Source organism: Phyllostomus hastatus, unplaced genomic scaffold (genome assembly GCF_019186645.2).
Source record: "Phyllostomus hastatus isolate PE091 unplaced genomic scaffold, TTU_PhHast_1.1 phas_contig_86, whole genome shotgun sequence".
Taxonomy (NCBI): Eukaryota; Metazoa; Chordata; class Mammalia; order Chiroptera; family Phyllostomidae; genus Phyllostomus; species Phyllostomus hastatus.
The window spans coordinates 51,057,343-51,071,399 of record NW_025333977.1 but is presented as its reverse complement, the minus strand read 5'-3'; the positions used below and the strand labels follow the sequence as shown (position 1 = coordinate 51,071,399).

At 35.6% G+C, this 14,057-nt stretch overlaps 1 protein-coding gene across 1 annotated transcript in view; it reads right to left on the bottom strand.

Moving 5' to 3' along the window:
* The window catches only part of LOC123827380 (putative uncharacterized protein ENSP00000383407), a 73,900-nt gene extending 66,992 nt beyond the window's left edge, over positions 1 to 6,908 (bottom strand). Inside the window, 3 exon segments of the mRNA XM_045851891.1 lie at positions 581 to 647; positions 6,761 to 6,806; positions 6,808 to 6,908. Coding sequence (XP_045707847.1) covers positions 581 to 647; positions 6,761 to 6,806; positions 6,808 to 6,908 — 214 coding nt within the window.
* Positions 6,909 to 14,057: the final 7,149 nt, after the last annotated feature.

Here is a 14,057-nt window from a genome sequence, read left to right as displayed (position 1 = left end):
TTTCCTCATCAAGAAAATATTATAATTATTTCTTTGTCATAAAGTTGTTTTGAGGATTGAGTTACTTTATATAATCACTTAATACATACACTATGAATGGTAGTTCATATTAACAAGCCAAAATCATGAAAGAGACACAATGAAGAGAAAATCAGAAACTAAAAATAAATGAAGAACTTTCTGAGAACAATGGATTTTTAAAGATTTTATTTATTTATTTTTAGAGAGAGGGGAAGGGAGGGAGAAAGAGAGGGAGAGAACCATTGATGTGTGAGAGAAACATGGATTGCTTGCCTCTCACATGCCCCCAATCGGGGACCTCACCTGCAGCCCAGGCATGTGCCCTGCCTGGCAATAGAACCAGCAGCTCTTCCATTTGTAGGCCAGCATGCAGTCCACTGAGCCACACCAGCCAGGGTGAGAACATGGGATTTTGGCTGTGTTAACAGCCATCACTAAGTAAGTGATTCTAAATTTATAACAATATATAATCCACTCAGTTCAAGGCTTCACTCACCATGAAAAGATTGTTGTATGCTTTTCCACTCTCCCCAAAGGATAAAATGAGAACCAATTTTACCAGAGGTGCTTTCTTTGTTAGCATGCTGCTCTGGGACTGGCTCATATAAACTGCCCATAGAGCCCTCCTGCAATAAAGAGATTTATGAGTCAAAAAATAACAAAATGATAATTTTCCTTGAAAAGTCATCTAACCAAAACCACCTTTCTACAGTATCGCATTTGAATTATCCTAGGCATAGAGATTAAGAGTTTTTGGTGTGCCAGTTTTTAACAGTGAACAAGAAAGTGAAGAAAGACATTCTCACCATTTATTACAGAGCCAAAATTCAAACAAGATTGTAAGTATTGGAGAGCCATGCACAAAATGAGGTAATTTCTCAAGAAACACGATGAAGACATCAAGTTCAAGGTACTAAATAAAAGTTAATTTGTGTACCAATAAACTGTGTTGGGTGTCAGACCTTAGATATATGCATGTCTTTAATTAACACTATGTCCTTAAATAAGAAGCACAATCTGTTGTTTTATAGCTTCCTCAACTGTAAGGCAGCAGTCTTTACTGTACAGAGCAATTGTCAGGACCAGATGAGCACAGTATGTGCTTTCAGACAGCAAAGGTATTTCACAAGTACAATGAAGACATTAATATTAAGGTTCACATTCTTTTCATATTAAGAAATGATACTATTTATTTGTTTTTTATTTATATGGAGTAATTAACTTTTAAAATGTATGGGTTTGCATTTAAAACCACTGCAAACTATATTGTAATCTTTGTATTTGGGAAGCAAATGTATTGACTGAATTGACTTGCTATATATTTTTTTCTTTTTGAGACAGAATTGCTCTAGTTATGCATCATCTAGAAACAGTTTTAAGGGAGAGAGGTGTGCACTAAATATACTGAAAATCTCTAGATATGATAACTGTTGATGCTGATAATGGTGTCATCAATATAAACATCACTTGTATTATAAAAAAGTTTTCTTGCTTGAAACAATGAGAAAAAAACTACTGTGTTGTATTGAAATGGTCTCATCTTTAAAAATGCATTTTAAGATACAAGCAAAGTAAAGATTGAATTCTTTTGTATTGTCTGCCTTTGGAACTCTCAAGCGATATGCTCTACAGTTTGAAATTATTAAGTAACCCCTGCTCCAAACACATGGCAAATTATTAGGAGAATTAAAAAGACCTAAATAAGACCCAGACCTGTGTGTTCTAAAATACATAAATATATAGAGTATTCAAAACCTAACAGAAACATAAACTGATGAGTAGAGGTAATGCTTTGGACCTGTTAAACACCCATTCTCAAACAGGTAGCACTGACTAGATTTTGGGCCTTGTGGGATAACATGCATTAGACGTATGTCCTCCACATAAAGCAAACTCCATGCTGAAATCCAGGGGCTACAATAGCACTCACTATAAAAGGAGGCTGGAAAAAGCTCCTTCCAACAGTTATTGGGCCAGAAAAGCAAAATTCAATAATGCAGAACCAAACTGAGATCTGAAACAAACTCAGCCAGTTTAGTGATTGGATGATTAATACACCAGTCTTGGGATGAGATCTCTGGACCAGAAATGCAAGCCTTGATTCTACATTGGAGCCACAGACAGACTTGAGATTTTGCCTCACAACTGGATGGAGACCGGAAAGGAGAGGAAGAGAGAGGGAAAGGAGAAGGAGAAAAGGGGAGAAAGTCAGAGACATAGGAAGTAGGAAAATGGGAGAGGAAAGAGAAAAATAGTTATCATTCAATAGTAGCCAAGATATATGAAAGGATCAAATGATGAGAACAAGAGCCAACAGCTTGGACAGTCTGAAAATAAAACCATTTTATTCTAGATAAAGTTAAAATCATAAAATGGGTGAAGAAATAATTTTAAAAAGGATATGTATTACCTTCACAGAGCTAAATGAAAAACTAATTCCAATTAAAAATAATCTATGATGAAAACAAAATAAGCAAAAATAAAATGAGAATGATTAAATAGCAATAAAAAATGTAAACTCTTGAAAATTAATAATCATAGAAATTTGTGGTAAATAATCAAAAACTGGGATGAACTCTAGACGTCTCAAAAGAACTAGAAAGTGCTGAGGAGTTCTTGCCAAGAGTACAGAATAGAAAGATAAATAGAAAACACATGAAACATTCAGGTAGAAGTGTGGAGGGTATATTGAGGTGCTAGAACATAGGATTAATAAGAATTCTAAAAACTAAGATGACAGAATTTTCTTTCAATTCAACAAAACTATAGACCTATTTAGTTATAACATAGTTTGTTTTAAATCCTAAATATAATGATAACAAAATAAAATTTAATAGTGTACATAGAAATATACCATGGCCAGCCCTTGCCAGATGGCTCACTTGATTGGAGTGGCATCCCATACACCAAAAGGTTGTGGGTTTGAATCCTGATCAGGGCACATAACTAGCTTTCATGTATGATCCAGGGATGCATGCAAGAGGGAGGCAACCAATCCATGGTTCTCTCTCACAACGATGTTTCTCTCTCTCTTCCTTTCTCTCTTCTAAAAGCAATGGACATATCTTCAGATATATGTATATATATAGTGGCCAGTCAATATTTAATATAGAAATATATGAATGCTTCAACATTTAAATACATATTAAAATATTTAAAAGAAAGTTTATTGTTTCAATAAATATTCTAAGGCATTTGAAAAATTTATTATTCACTCATGATCTTAACAAATTGTAAAAGGATAAGACTTCCTTAATCTCATCAGGTTTAGTTATCAAAAGCTCCAGAAAACTCAAGAAGTAATTGCATGAACATTAGAGACAAGACTAGGATGGCTGCCATTCTAGCATTCCTGTCAGTGTTATAGAAGGGAGAGAGAAGTTGATAGGGGCTGCTAAAGAAAAGAAAAACTTACAGATTATCTGCAAATAAAATCTTAAAAAGATTAGCTATCAGAATTTTTAAAATTCAGCAAAAGTACTTATAATATCAACATCTGAAAATTAATAATGTACCCATAAATCAGCCAAACAAATTAAGAAAATAATAATCACAATAGCAACTGAAATTCTTAGACCCCTACCAATAAATTTAGCAAAATATGTGGAATAATTTTATACAGAACATTATAAAACATCATTAAAGACCATAAAAATCAGAATAAATAAAAAAGATGCACATTTGTGCATCTCAAACCCATTATGAAGCCAATTTTCTGTAAAGAAGATATAAAAATCAAATCTATCTTTTTTTAATTGATTTATTTTAGAAAGAGAGAAATGAAGAGACTAGAGGTGGGGGAAACACCAATTTATTGCTCCATTTATTCATGCATTTATTGGTTGCATCTTGTATGTGCCTTGAAGGGGGATCAAGGGGGATTGAGTTGATACACTAAACAACTTGGCTACCCAGCCAGGGCCTAGTCAGCTCTCTCCTCATCAAAGATTTCATCAAAGATTTTATTATAACCCGACAAGATGATCCTAAATTTACATAGACGTGCAAAGAATTAAAAAGTTCAAATTTTGAAGGACAAAGATAGGCATTCTTCAAAGGGAGATATATACTTGGCATTACAAGTATCTTAATAAGTATGCAAAGAATAGGTATAAGGAAAGGGATAGAGACAAAGCAGTGGGATAGGATAGAGTTCAAATAAAAATAGAGGCAGCATTTCAAATTACTGAAGAAATGGTGCAGAGATAATTGATTGGTAACCTTAAACTCAATAACTATATGATGAGCTCAACAAGGAAATCATCTTGCTTCTTATGAACGAGCTTTCTAAAAGCCTTATCACAATGTAAAACTCTAAGGAAAATCCTGGAGTCAAAGTGGCATACATAAAAGGATATTCCTGTCTCCCCTTTGAAAGAGAGATTCCATTTTGAGTTTATAGATCCAAAATAAAAGCAATCACTTTTAATGGATTATTTATAATACTCTTGGTTCAGAATGGGCAGTTCATTAAGTTTGTCTTATATTTCTCTTAAAAACCCTATCTACTGAAAGAGTTACAATTTCCCCCTACACTTAAATAAGGAATGTTTAACTCTTCCAACTGGCTTTCCTTAGTGGTAATCTTTATGAAATGCTTAATATTTAAAATTACCTCCATCCTAGAGATTTAAAGGTCAATATATTTATATATACCTTCACTTTATAATGCTGAAATCTTTCTTTCCACTAAATCAGTGGTTTTTAATCTCTTTTTAAAAATACAATGTTCCATATTTTTACATTCATATAGGCAAAGATAAAATATGCTTTGAAATATTCACAATTTCTGGCCAAAAAATGTAACCCTACCCCCTTTCACCGTTCACAACAGCACAGTGGGGTGTCATAACACCCTGGTTTAGAGTCCATACACTAAATAACTTTATTTACTCCACAGTAGAAATAAATAACACCTAAGATGGACATAATTTTTTCCAAGTACCTTGTAGTATTAAAGCAACTAATTTAGACAAATGTGTAAACTTTGGAATGCTCAAACAAAATATTCAATGCTCTTGGTGGTTCAGTCTAATCCAATATGTTTAAAGTAACTTTTTAAGAGTAACTTTAAAAGAAAGAAAAGAGTTACAGTCAAATTGAGTCTATGAGGCATGGACTTGCAGCAATTCTTTTTGAGTGTTTGTTCCTTTCTCTCTGTCACAGAGAAAGACAATCATGCTCGTTATGTGGCTGTAAGTCTTTAATGGCAGGATTACAAGCGCATGCCCCACTAGGCCAAGCTACGCTAAGTTACAGAAACATTAGCATATTGATTATAGTACCGCTCAGAGTGGACTCAGAATGCAGTGGGCTGTGCTGCCTCACTGCCTATTTCCCTGGGAAGTGTATTCGTATAAAACCATATATAGTTCTTTTAGATCAACTAGAAAAAATGCACAATACCACTTAAATCACCTAAAATGGGAATTCTCCAATCAGATTTATATGGCACAATGCAAAGTGGAGCACTGGCAGTTATTTTGTAAACTGGGACTATATAGGCAGCGCAAACTCCATGATTCTTCCTACCACAACCACAATCACATTTCGTTTTTCAAGATGCTCCAAGATTAAATCCCTCCTCTGGGCTTAAAACACCTCCTGTTTAGGTATTACAACCTGTGTCAGCTCCATCTCCAGCACTTATGTTAATCTTATTTGCAATTTGAAAAGAAAACAAACATCAATTTAAACCATTCTATTTCCCCATGACATTGTGAAAAACCAATGAATAGACATAATGTCCTGCTGTAAACACAGATAGAAATGAATAAGATTATTTTTGACATTCATTTTTAGCTTTGGCAGATGGTCACAAATGCGGGTTAGAGTTATAAAATATTTCCAGATCTATGACTACCTGCTAACTTTCACTGATCTACTTCAGGCAGCATCGAACAGACTGAAAGTGACCAGAGGGGAGGGGAGAGGGGGATAATGGTGGAAAGAAGGGGAAGGGACTAGACAAAGAACATGTACGAATGACCCATGGACATGGACAACACTGTGGGGATGGACTGTCGGAGCAGGGGGTGGGATAGGTAGAAGAGGGCAAATGGGGGAAATTGGGGCAACTATAATAGAATAACAATACAAATTATTTTTTCATAAATAAAAAGAATAAATGTATAATAAGTGAAAAAAGATAATAACATCGAAAAATTTGAGAGGTGCTCATACCCTTGAATGAGCACAGCTGCAGGACTGGATCAATCCATTGTGCCTTGCGTTTGCAGTGCTTTGTGACTCAGAAAGCAGCCTCTGTAGAAGTTTCACCAAGTCAGCACTGCATGAAATTCATTATTCAAATAACACAGAACAAATTTTGATTTCTAGGATGTCTCAAAGCAAAGCAAACAACCCAAATGCAACATATTTTGTTGCAAAAATATTTATACTATTATACGAAAGAGAAGAAAATACTTGCTTAAAAATACTATTTACATATCCTACAAATTCAGCATCAAATGTTAAACAACTAGTCATTGTTGTAGATAAATATGTATATATATATGTCTCTTTATATTTTTGTAAATCACTTACCTTTGAATAGTATTGGCGTATATGCTTTAATGAAAACATCCTTTCTCCTCTTTCTGATGTGGCCTTTCTTATCAGACTGTAAATGTATTAATATTACCTCATAGGAAGTTTAGGAAATATCCTAATTTCATCCTTTTAGTTGACACAGTAAGATAAAAATGAGAGTATAAACGGTGCATGTGAAGAGACTTACCAGTGAAAAGCAGAAAAGATTCAATTTGGTCAGCTTCAGCTCCTTGCTGCTGTAAAAAACATCACTGTCCATTGTAGCTCGCTCTTGCCTTCGCAGCTGTTCGGACAGCTTCTCCTGGGAGATGATTACAAAGTGAAATCCCTGCCATAATCCAGGGGACTCAGGGACCATTATCAAATGAGACAGGTCTTTACTGAACAGTTTCCTATGTTAATGAGGAACCCTGACTAATAAAATGAGAGAATAAGACTTACCATGATCTATGGAAACAGATTTCAAAGGTGGTGATAATATCCCTAAAATCCGGGTGGGGGGGAATGCAGAAAACAACTCTAGGTCTAGCTAACTAAATTGAAAATAAGAATCACACTAAAAAATTATCATCCTTCCTTTCAAAGGTGGTAGGTTAAAACTCTCTCTCATCACTGTTTTCGATTAATTAAGAAGAATGTTGGATCTCTCACATGGCAAGATACTGAGCTAAGCACATTTTATGGTAGTAAAATATATATAACATAAAGTTTACCATTTAACCATTTTTAAGTACACAGTTTGTGGCACTGAGTATTTTCACACTGTTGCACAAAAATCACCACCATCCATCCCCAGAAATTTTTCATCTTGCAAACTGAAACTCTGTAGCTATTGCCTACTAACTCCCTGTTCCTCCCACCCCCACCACCTGACAACAACCATTGTGGTTTCTGTCTCTTAGAATTTCACTATTCTATGTACCTTATGTAAATGGAATCATGTATTTGTCCTTTGGTGATTGGCTTACCTAACTTAGCATAATGTCCTTACCTATGTTGTAGAATGTATTGGAATGTCTCTCTGTTTAAGGCTGAATAATATTTATTATATGTGTATACAACATTTTGTTTATCTCTTCATATATTGAGGGACACTTGGGTCTCTTCTACCTCATGGCTATTGTGACTAATGCTGCCCTGAACATGAGCATACACATAATCTATTTCCATCCCTGCTTTTTATTCTCTTGAGTACACACCTAGAAGTGGCATTGCTGGAAAGTTCAACTTAGGTCTTGTGAATACATTTTTTCTTCAGCTGGTCCTGGAATTTTTCCCCTTTAAATAATAATATTTATTTCTAATAATATTTATTTCTAGTAATCCTGGAAAGGGCATCTACAGTTGTCCCTTGTTCTTTAATTATATACCTGTTTTTGGAAATATAGCTGAAGAAACCTGAAACACAAATTCTAAAGAACCCCTATATATTTGCACCCCTAGTTCACTGTTGTATTATTCACAACAACCAAAATTTGAAAGCATCCCAAGTTCCTACAAGTAGATGAATGGGTTAAAAAAAAAAAGCTGTGGTACATTTACACAATGGAATACTACTTGGGTATAAAAAAGAAGGAAATCATACTTTTTGTGACAGCATGGTTGGACCTGGAGAGTATTATACTAAGAGAAATAAGCCATTCAGATAAAGATAAATACCATATGATCTCACTTACATATGGAGTCTAATGGACAAAAATAAATAAACAAAAGAGGAACAGACTCATGAAATTATAGTACAGACCCCATACTAGCCCCAGGTGCTGTTTCCTTAAATTAAATTGAAATAATTATAAATCTTGTAGTCCTTTTCATTGTAAAGAAGTGTCTTAGCCTAATAAAGAATCATTTATTGTCTCAAGTCCATTCCTAAAATTTCATAAACAAAAGACAAATGAAGAGTCATAAATTTTGAAGAAGCATTAATTAGAATAGTGGAACATGAAAATACATACTATTTTGGAAATAATTCATAGAAATGATTACTATTATATTTATTAACTAGTCAACCCAGATAATATTGTTTTCCCATTTTTTAAATATTTTATTTATTTATTTTGAGAGAGGGAAGGGAGGGAGAAAAAGAGAGAGAAACATCAATGTGCGGTTGTTGGGGGCCATGGCCTGCAAACTAGGCATATGCCCTGACTGGGAATCGAACCTGCGATGCTTTGGTTTGAAGCCTGTGCTCAATCCACTGAGCTATGCCAGCCAAGGCTTGTTTTCCCATTTTTAAGCATCCAGTATCAAAGGAAGAGATACAGGGAAAGAGAGAGGGAGAAGTTAAGAAGTATTTACCTATTTCAGGTGAATATATTCTCCATGTTTTATTCTAGAAACTTGATTAATTTAGCTATCATATGCAATGTCTGTAATTCATCTCAAATAAATTTCTGTGTTTGGTGTGAGGTAGGAGTCAGTTTCCTTTTTTAAAAAAAATTTTCAGTGATATATCTACTTGACACAGCACCATTTATTGAGAAGACCATTGATTCTCTACTGAAGTACAGTGGCATCCTCACATATCAAGGCACCATTTCAGTGTGAATGTGTTTCTGGAATCTCTCATATTTCATTGGCCTATCTTTCTGCCAATATTACACTTTGTTAATTACTATAGCTTTAGAGCAAGCCTTGCTGTCTGATAGTGGATGTACTCCAGCTCTGCTCTTTGTCTTTAGTGGCTATTCTAGGTCCTTCAGGATATATTTTTTAAAGCATTAGACTAAAAACCTAAGGAGAAGTTTAAGTTTCATCTTGGCACCAACTAAGACCTCATGAAAGACATTTAACCTCCCTCTCTCTCTGTTCCTCATTTGTAAAACATGCAGAGCTTGGATTACACAAACCCAAAGGCTTTTGCATTTGTGATTTTCTAGCCCAATTCACACAGAAGGGGAATACAACTAATGTTCATAAATAAAACACAGGAAACCTCCCTTGGAGGATGGTTGCTTAAATGCAGCCAAATTTTCCCTCCACAAATACTATTTTAGATTTAAAACAATGTATTTGAAAGCAAGTCGAGGCACCATTTGTTTAATAAAACATCAGGGATTTGCAAATTCATGAAGTCCCTAACTTGACTATTTAAGAATGACACAACAAAACTCACAGGCTTTACTGAAAATAAAATTTGGATAATATTAGAAACATTGTCTCACATATATCTCTCTGCAATTAGAACAAGAAGCTTAAGCCTGCAGTAGCTGACCAATATCACCCCGACAAATTCAATAAAAAAGAAGTCTGCAGTAACTGACACCACTTTTCTTCTCTGAAGACAATCTTTAACCCAAAACACATCTTCCCGTTTTAACAGGCTAGCAGCACAATGTCACACTTTGTTTGTTCTCGGGTATTTTCCTGTGTAATTCTCCACACTTAAAATATTCTCCTGCTCTCTTTTTACAAATTCTGTTGGTTTCTTTAAAAGACACATCCTGCTTGTCTTCCATGAGTAATCCTATTTCATACTTCTCGGCTTTTTCACTTTGTACTCATCCACCTGCACTGCATTTCCTGTTTTATCTACATACACAATTGTATTAAACATTTCATTCTCATCTCCCTAAATGGATTCTAAGCTGCTTTTATTTTGAACTGTCAGGTGAGGAGTATTGTGTTTAGTGTTATACAATCATATCCAGGTCTTTGGGAAGAACTCTTGGGTTGCGAGTTTTTCCTCTGTGCCAGTCACGTATGTTATCTTATTTCACAATGGCCTGGTGAGGTAGCCAGCATCCCTCTCACTTGATAAATGAGGAAGCTGTGTTTATTACAGTTAGGTAACACTCTCACTGTCACTGAGAGTATTGGAGTCTCTTCTTCCACTGGGGAGATGGAGATGGGACAAAATGGCTTAGTGGCACAGATGGTTATTAGAAGGAGATAGGGTAGGTTCTGAAAGGCACAGAGTAGGAATAACTGTTCTTGCCAGAGACAAGAGATGCTGTGGCTGGGGAGAACATGGACAGAGAAGTGATAAGATCTGGTCAAGGCTTAGGCTGAGAGGTCCAAGATGCATGCCTTCACCAGAGGAGCAGAGTTTGAAACAGAGACAGGATGGAGCAAAGTCTGGTTTGAAACACAGGACTGCAGCTGACGATGGACGATGTGTAGCAACAATAAAGAGAGCAGGTATTTGGCTTTGGCTGAATGCATAGATTAATAAATAAATAAATGGCTTCTTGGAACAAATGAGAGAAAGCCATCAGAAACTTGTTTGGGTGTGTGGAACCTAGATAACTGGCAGAACATTAGTACCGTTTAACAAATGAAGGAACTCAGGAGAAAATGAAAACTGGGGAGTAGTACATGCTGCGATAGATTTGTACATGGGACATTCAGCAGAGAATGTCCAATAAGCAGTTAAAAATATGTAGATCTCAGAAGAGAAGTAGAGATTGGAGTCTGTAGCTTACAAAATGCTACATGCTGCATCTTACTCTCCCAAAAAAAGCAAAAACAACAACTAAGTAATAAAGAAATTGGGTTTACGAGAAGTGATTTGCCGGAAGTGATACAACTAAGGGGTAGATGATCCAGAATTTGAACTCTGGTTTCTAATTATGAAATTCAGTGCTCATTTTATTATATCATATTTCCCCTCAGATAAAAATGAGGAAATATCCAAAATAAATAGAAAATAGCAGATAACATTATTCTATTCAGGCCACAAATATCTTACGCTAACATGCAAGGCTTCAGGTGACAAAAAAAAATGGACATTTATCAAACACAGCAAGCGGACTTCCCCTTTCTTAAATATTTTTGTATTCATCCGCAGAGTTACTTGCAATTTGCCTGCTGGTATGGACATAGCTGGCAGCATTGCCTGCTGGCCAAAAAAAAAAAAATAGATGTACTAGAAGCTGTTAAGTGAATTAAAACTTTGTGCCGAAAGTAATGCCCAATAGCATAGTAAAAAAATTCCACTTCAGCCGAAGTTATTTCTAAAAACTCAAAAACAGAAGAGGAAAGAACAGAGTTAGAAAGCTTCATGAGGTGGAAGATGTGAAAGAGATTATAGAATATACAAGTAAAGAAAGAAAATGTTTGAAAATTTACCAAGTAGCTGGAAGCAGTAGAGGGGAAGAATATCTCTCTGAGTACTGCTGATTTTCTAGAATACTCGAGAGTTTTTTGAAAAGGAAAATAAAATAAATTATGTATTTGTTATCTATTGCTGCAGAACTGGCATCCTTATTCCTTCTGCATTCTATCAGCCAACGGAAGGTATAATGCAAGCCCAGATTCAAGCTATAAGGAAGTAGATGCCGACTTTTGATGACAAGAGTTTCAAAGGCACATTGCAATGGATACAGACACAAGTGGCAAGTACAATTGTAACTATTCTTTTAAGATTTTATTTTTCCTTATTTTCAGAGATGGGGAAAGGGAGGGAGAAAGAGAGGGAGAGAAACATGGATGTGAAACTTCAGTTGGTTGCCTTTCTCATGCCCACAGCTGGGGAACATGGGCTGCAACCCAGGCATGTACCCTGACTAGGGATCCAACCAGTGTCTCTTCAGATCACAGGCTACTGCTCAATCCACTGAGCCACACCAGCCAGGACCAATTTTAACTATTTTTAATGGTAACCAGTGTGGTTACCATTTAGGTAGTTCCATTTAGGTAGTTTACTTCACCTCTCTTGGTCTCAGTTTCCTTCTCTCCAAATAAGAGTTAGGACCAGATGCTGCCTAGGATTCTTTATAGTTCTCTTTTTCTAATGCAATGATTTCCAAATCTGCCTTTAAGGCAAACTGGAGAGGTTTTAGGTGACTCAAGAAGGAGAAATTTACAAGCGAAGTGGCATGATGCTTAGCTAAGTATAAAGTCACTTATTAAGATTCAAAAATGCGCCCTAGCTGGTGTGCCTCAGTTGATTGGAACATCTACCCATAAACCAAAAGGTTTATGTGTTCCATTTCCAGTAAGGGCACATGCCTGGGTTGCATGTTTGGTCCAAGGTCAGGGCACATGTGAGAAACAGCAAATCAATGTTTCTCTCACACATTGATATTTCTCTCCCTCTTCCTCTCCTTCTTTTCCTCTCTCTCTAAAATCAATGAGCATGTCTTCAGATGAGGATTTTGAAAAAAGTAAAAATGCTATGTAGAATATAGAAGTGAGGGAGGATATCATAAAATTAAATGGCATAGTATTATTGCAAGTTGGAAAAGATTGAAAATGGCTAGTTTCACCATTTGACAACACTAATATAAGCCATCCAGAGGGATTAAAAATACAAATATCAGAAATTGAACTGTCCACTTTATGGCCTAAATGACCCAGCTTGGTACTGACTCATCACCAATATTCTACTTTATAGATGTGTCTTCATCAATAATTCAAGGTATGAAAGTGCCCAATGTTAGAATTACTTGGATTGACTGTTAACGTAGTTTAAATTAAGTGGTTAATTGCTTCATCTTCTATTTCACTTGGACCATAGAGATTCAATCAATTTTGTCAAGCCCAAACTTTAGCCAAGCAGATACTAAGAGAAAGAAGTCAGTCAACCAGTCAACGGTGCTGCCTGTTTTTGTATGCAGAGAAGAAGCATATTCTTATTAGAATCCCCAGCTGCAAGAGAAGACTGAATGCTTTACTTTCCTCAGACTGACGAGGAAACAGTGGCGAAAATACGAAGCATTATTGCCCAGAAATAAGAACAAGTCTTCTTTGAATGCTAAAGCAGGGAGGAGGGTAATATTTTCTATTGGTTTCATTTATAAATTCTGTTTGCATCATTTTTGTTTTGTTTTTCCTACAGGATGGATACATTTCAATTGTGTAATTGAAATGACCAACTACTGAAATCTGGAGATTACTTTGATTAGATATTGCCATGCTTGAAACAGGCTAAGGAAGGTAATTCTAACCACCCCCATCAGTAAGAAAACATGTCTGAATTTGGCACAAATTGCAACTTAGGAAACTGTATAGTCAGGCAAGAGTGAGGAAATGCTCAAATCTAAATGGAGCTGTTGCTGGTAGGAAACCATTTCCTTGATATCTGCATGTTCATCATCTTAGTTCTCAGCCTCAGACAGCTGTCTCTTGAACTTTAGGAAACCAGACACCAAAAAGGAGATCTGAAAAACTAAAGCCTGCTAAATTTGTACATAGCAGACAGAGGTCAGGCAGGGCTATTTTTAGGATTAATGTTGAGAGCTCTGGTTTTCTTTCTTTATTTTTTTCATAGAGGGGCAGATGTTAGATGATCAGTGTACACATGTTAAGGTTTAGAGAAGTTAGTAAGTCAGTGTAAAGAAATAATAACCTGCTTTACTGAAACTTAGAGTATTCATTGACTTTACTGCTGTTTACTGCTGGAAAGATGAGTAGTAATCCACACACATGATGCAATATTCATATTTTCAAAATAGATACCCACACAATTTAGATGACATCAGTGAGGGGAAATTGCAAAACAAAATAAAAATGTATTTTAGAATAAATTCACTTTCTTTGCC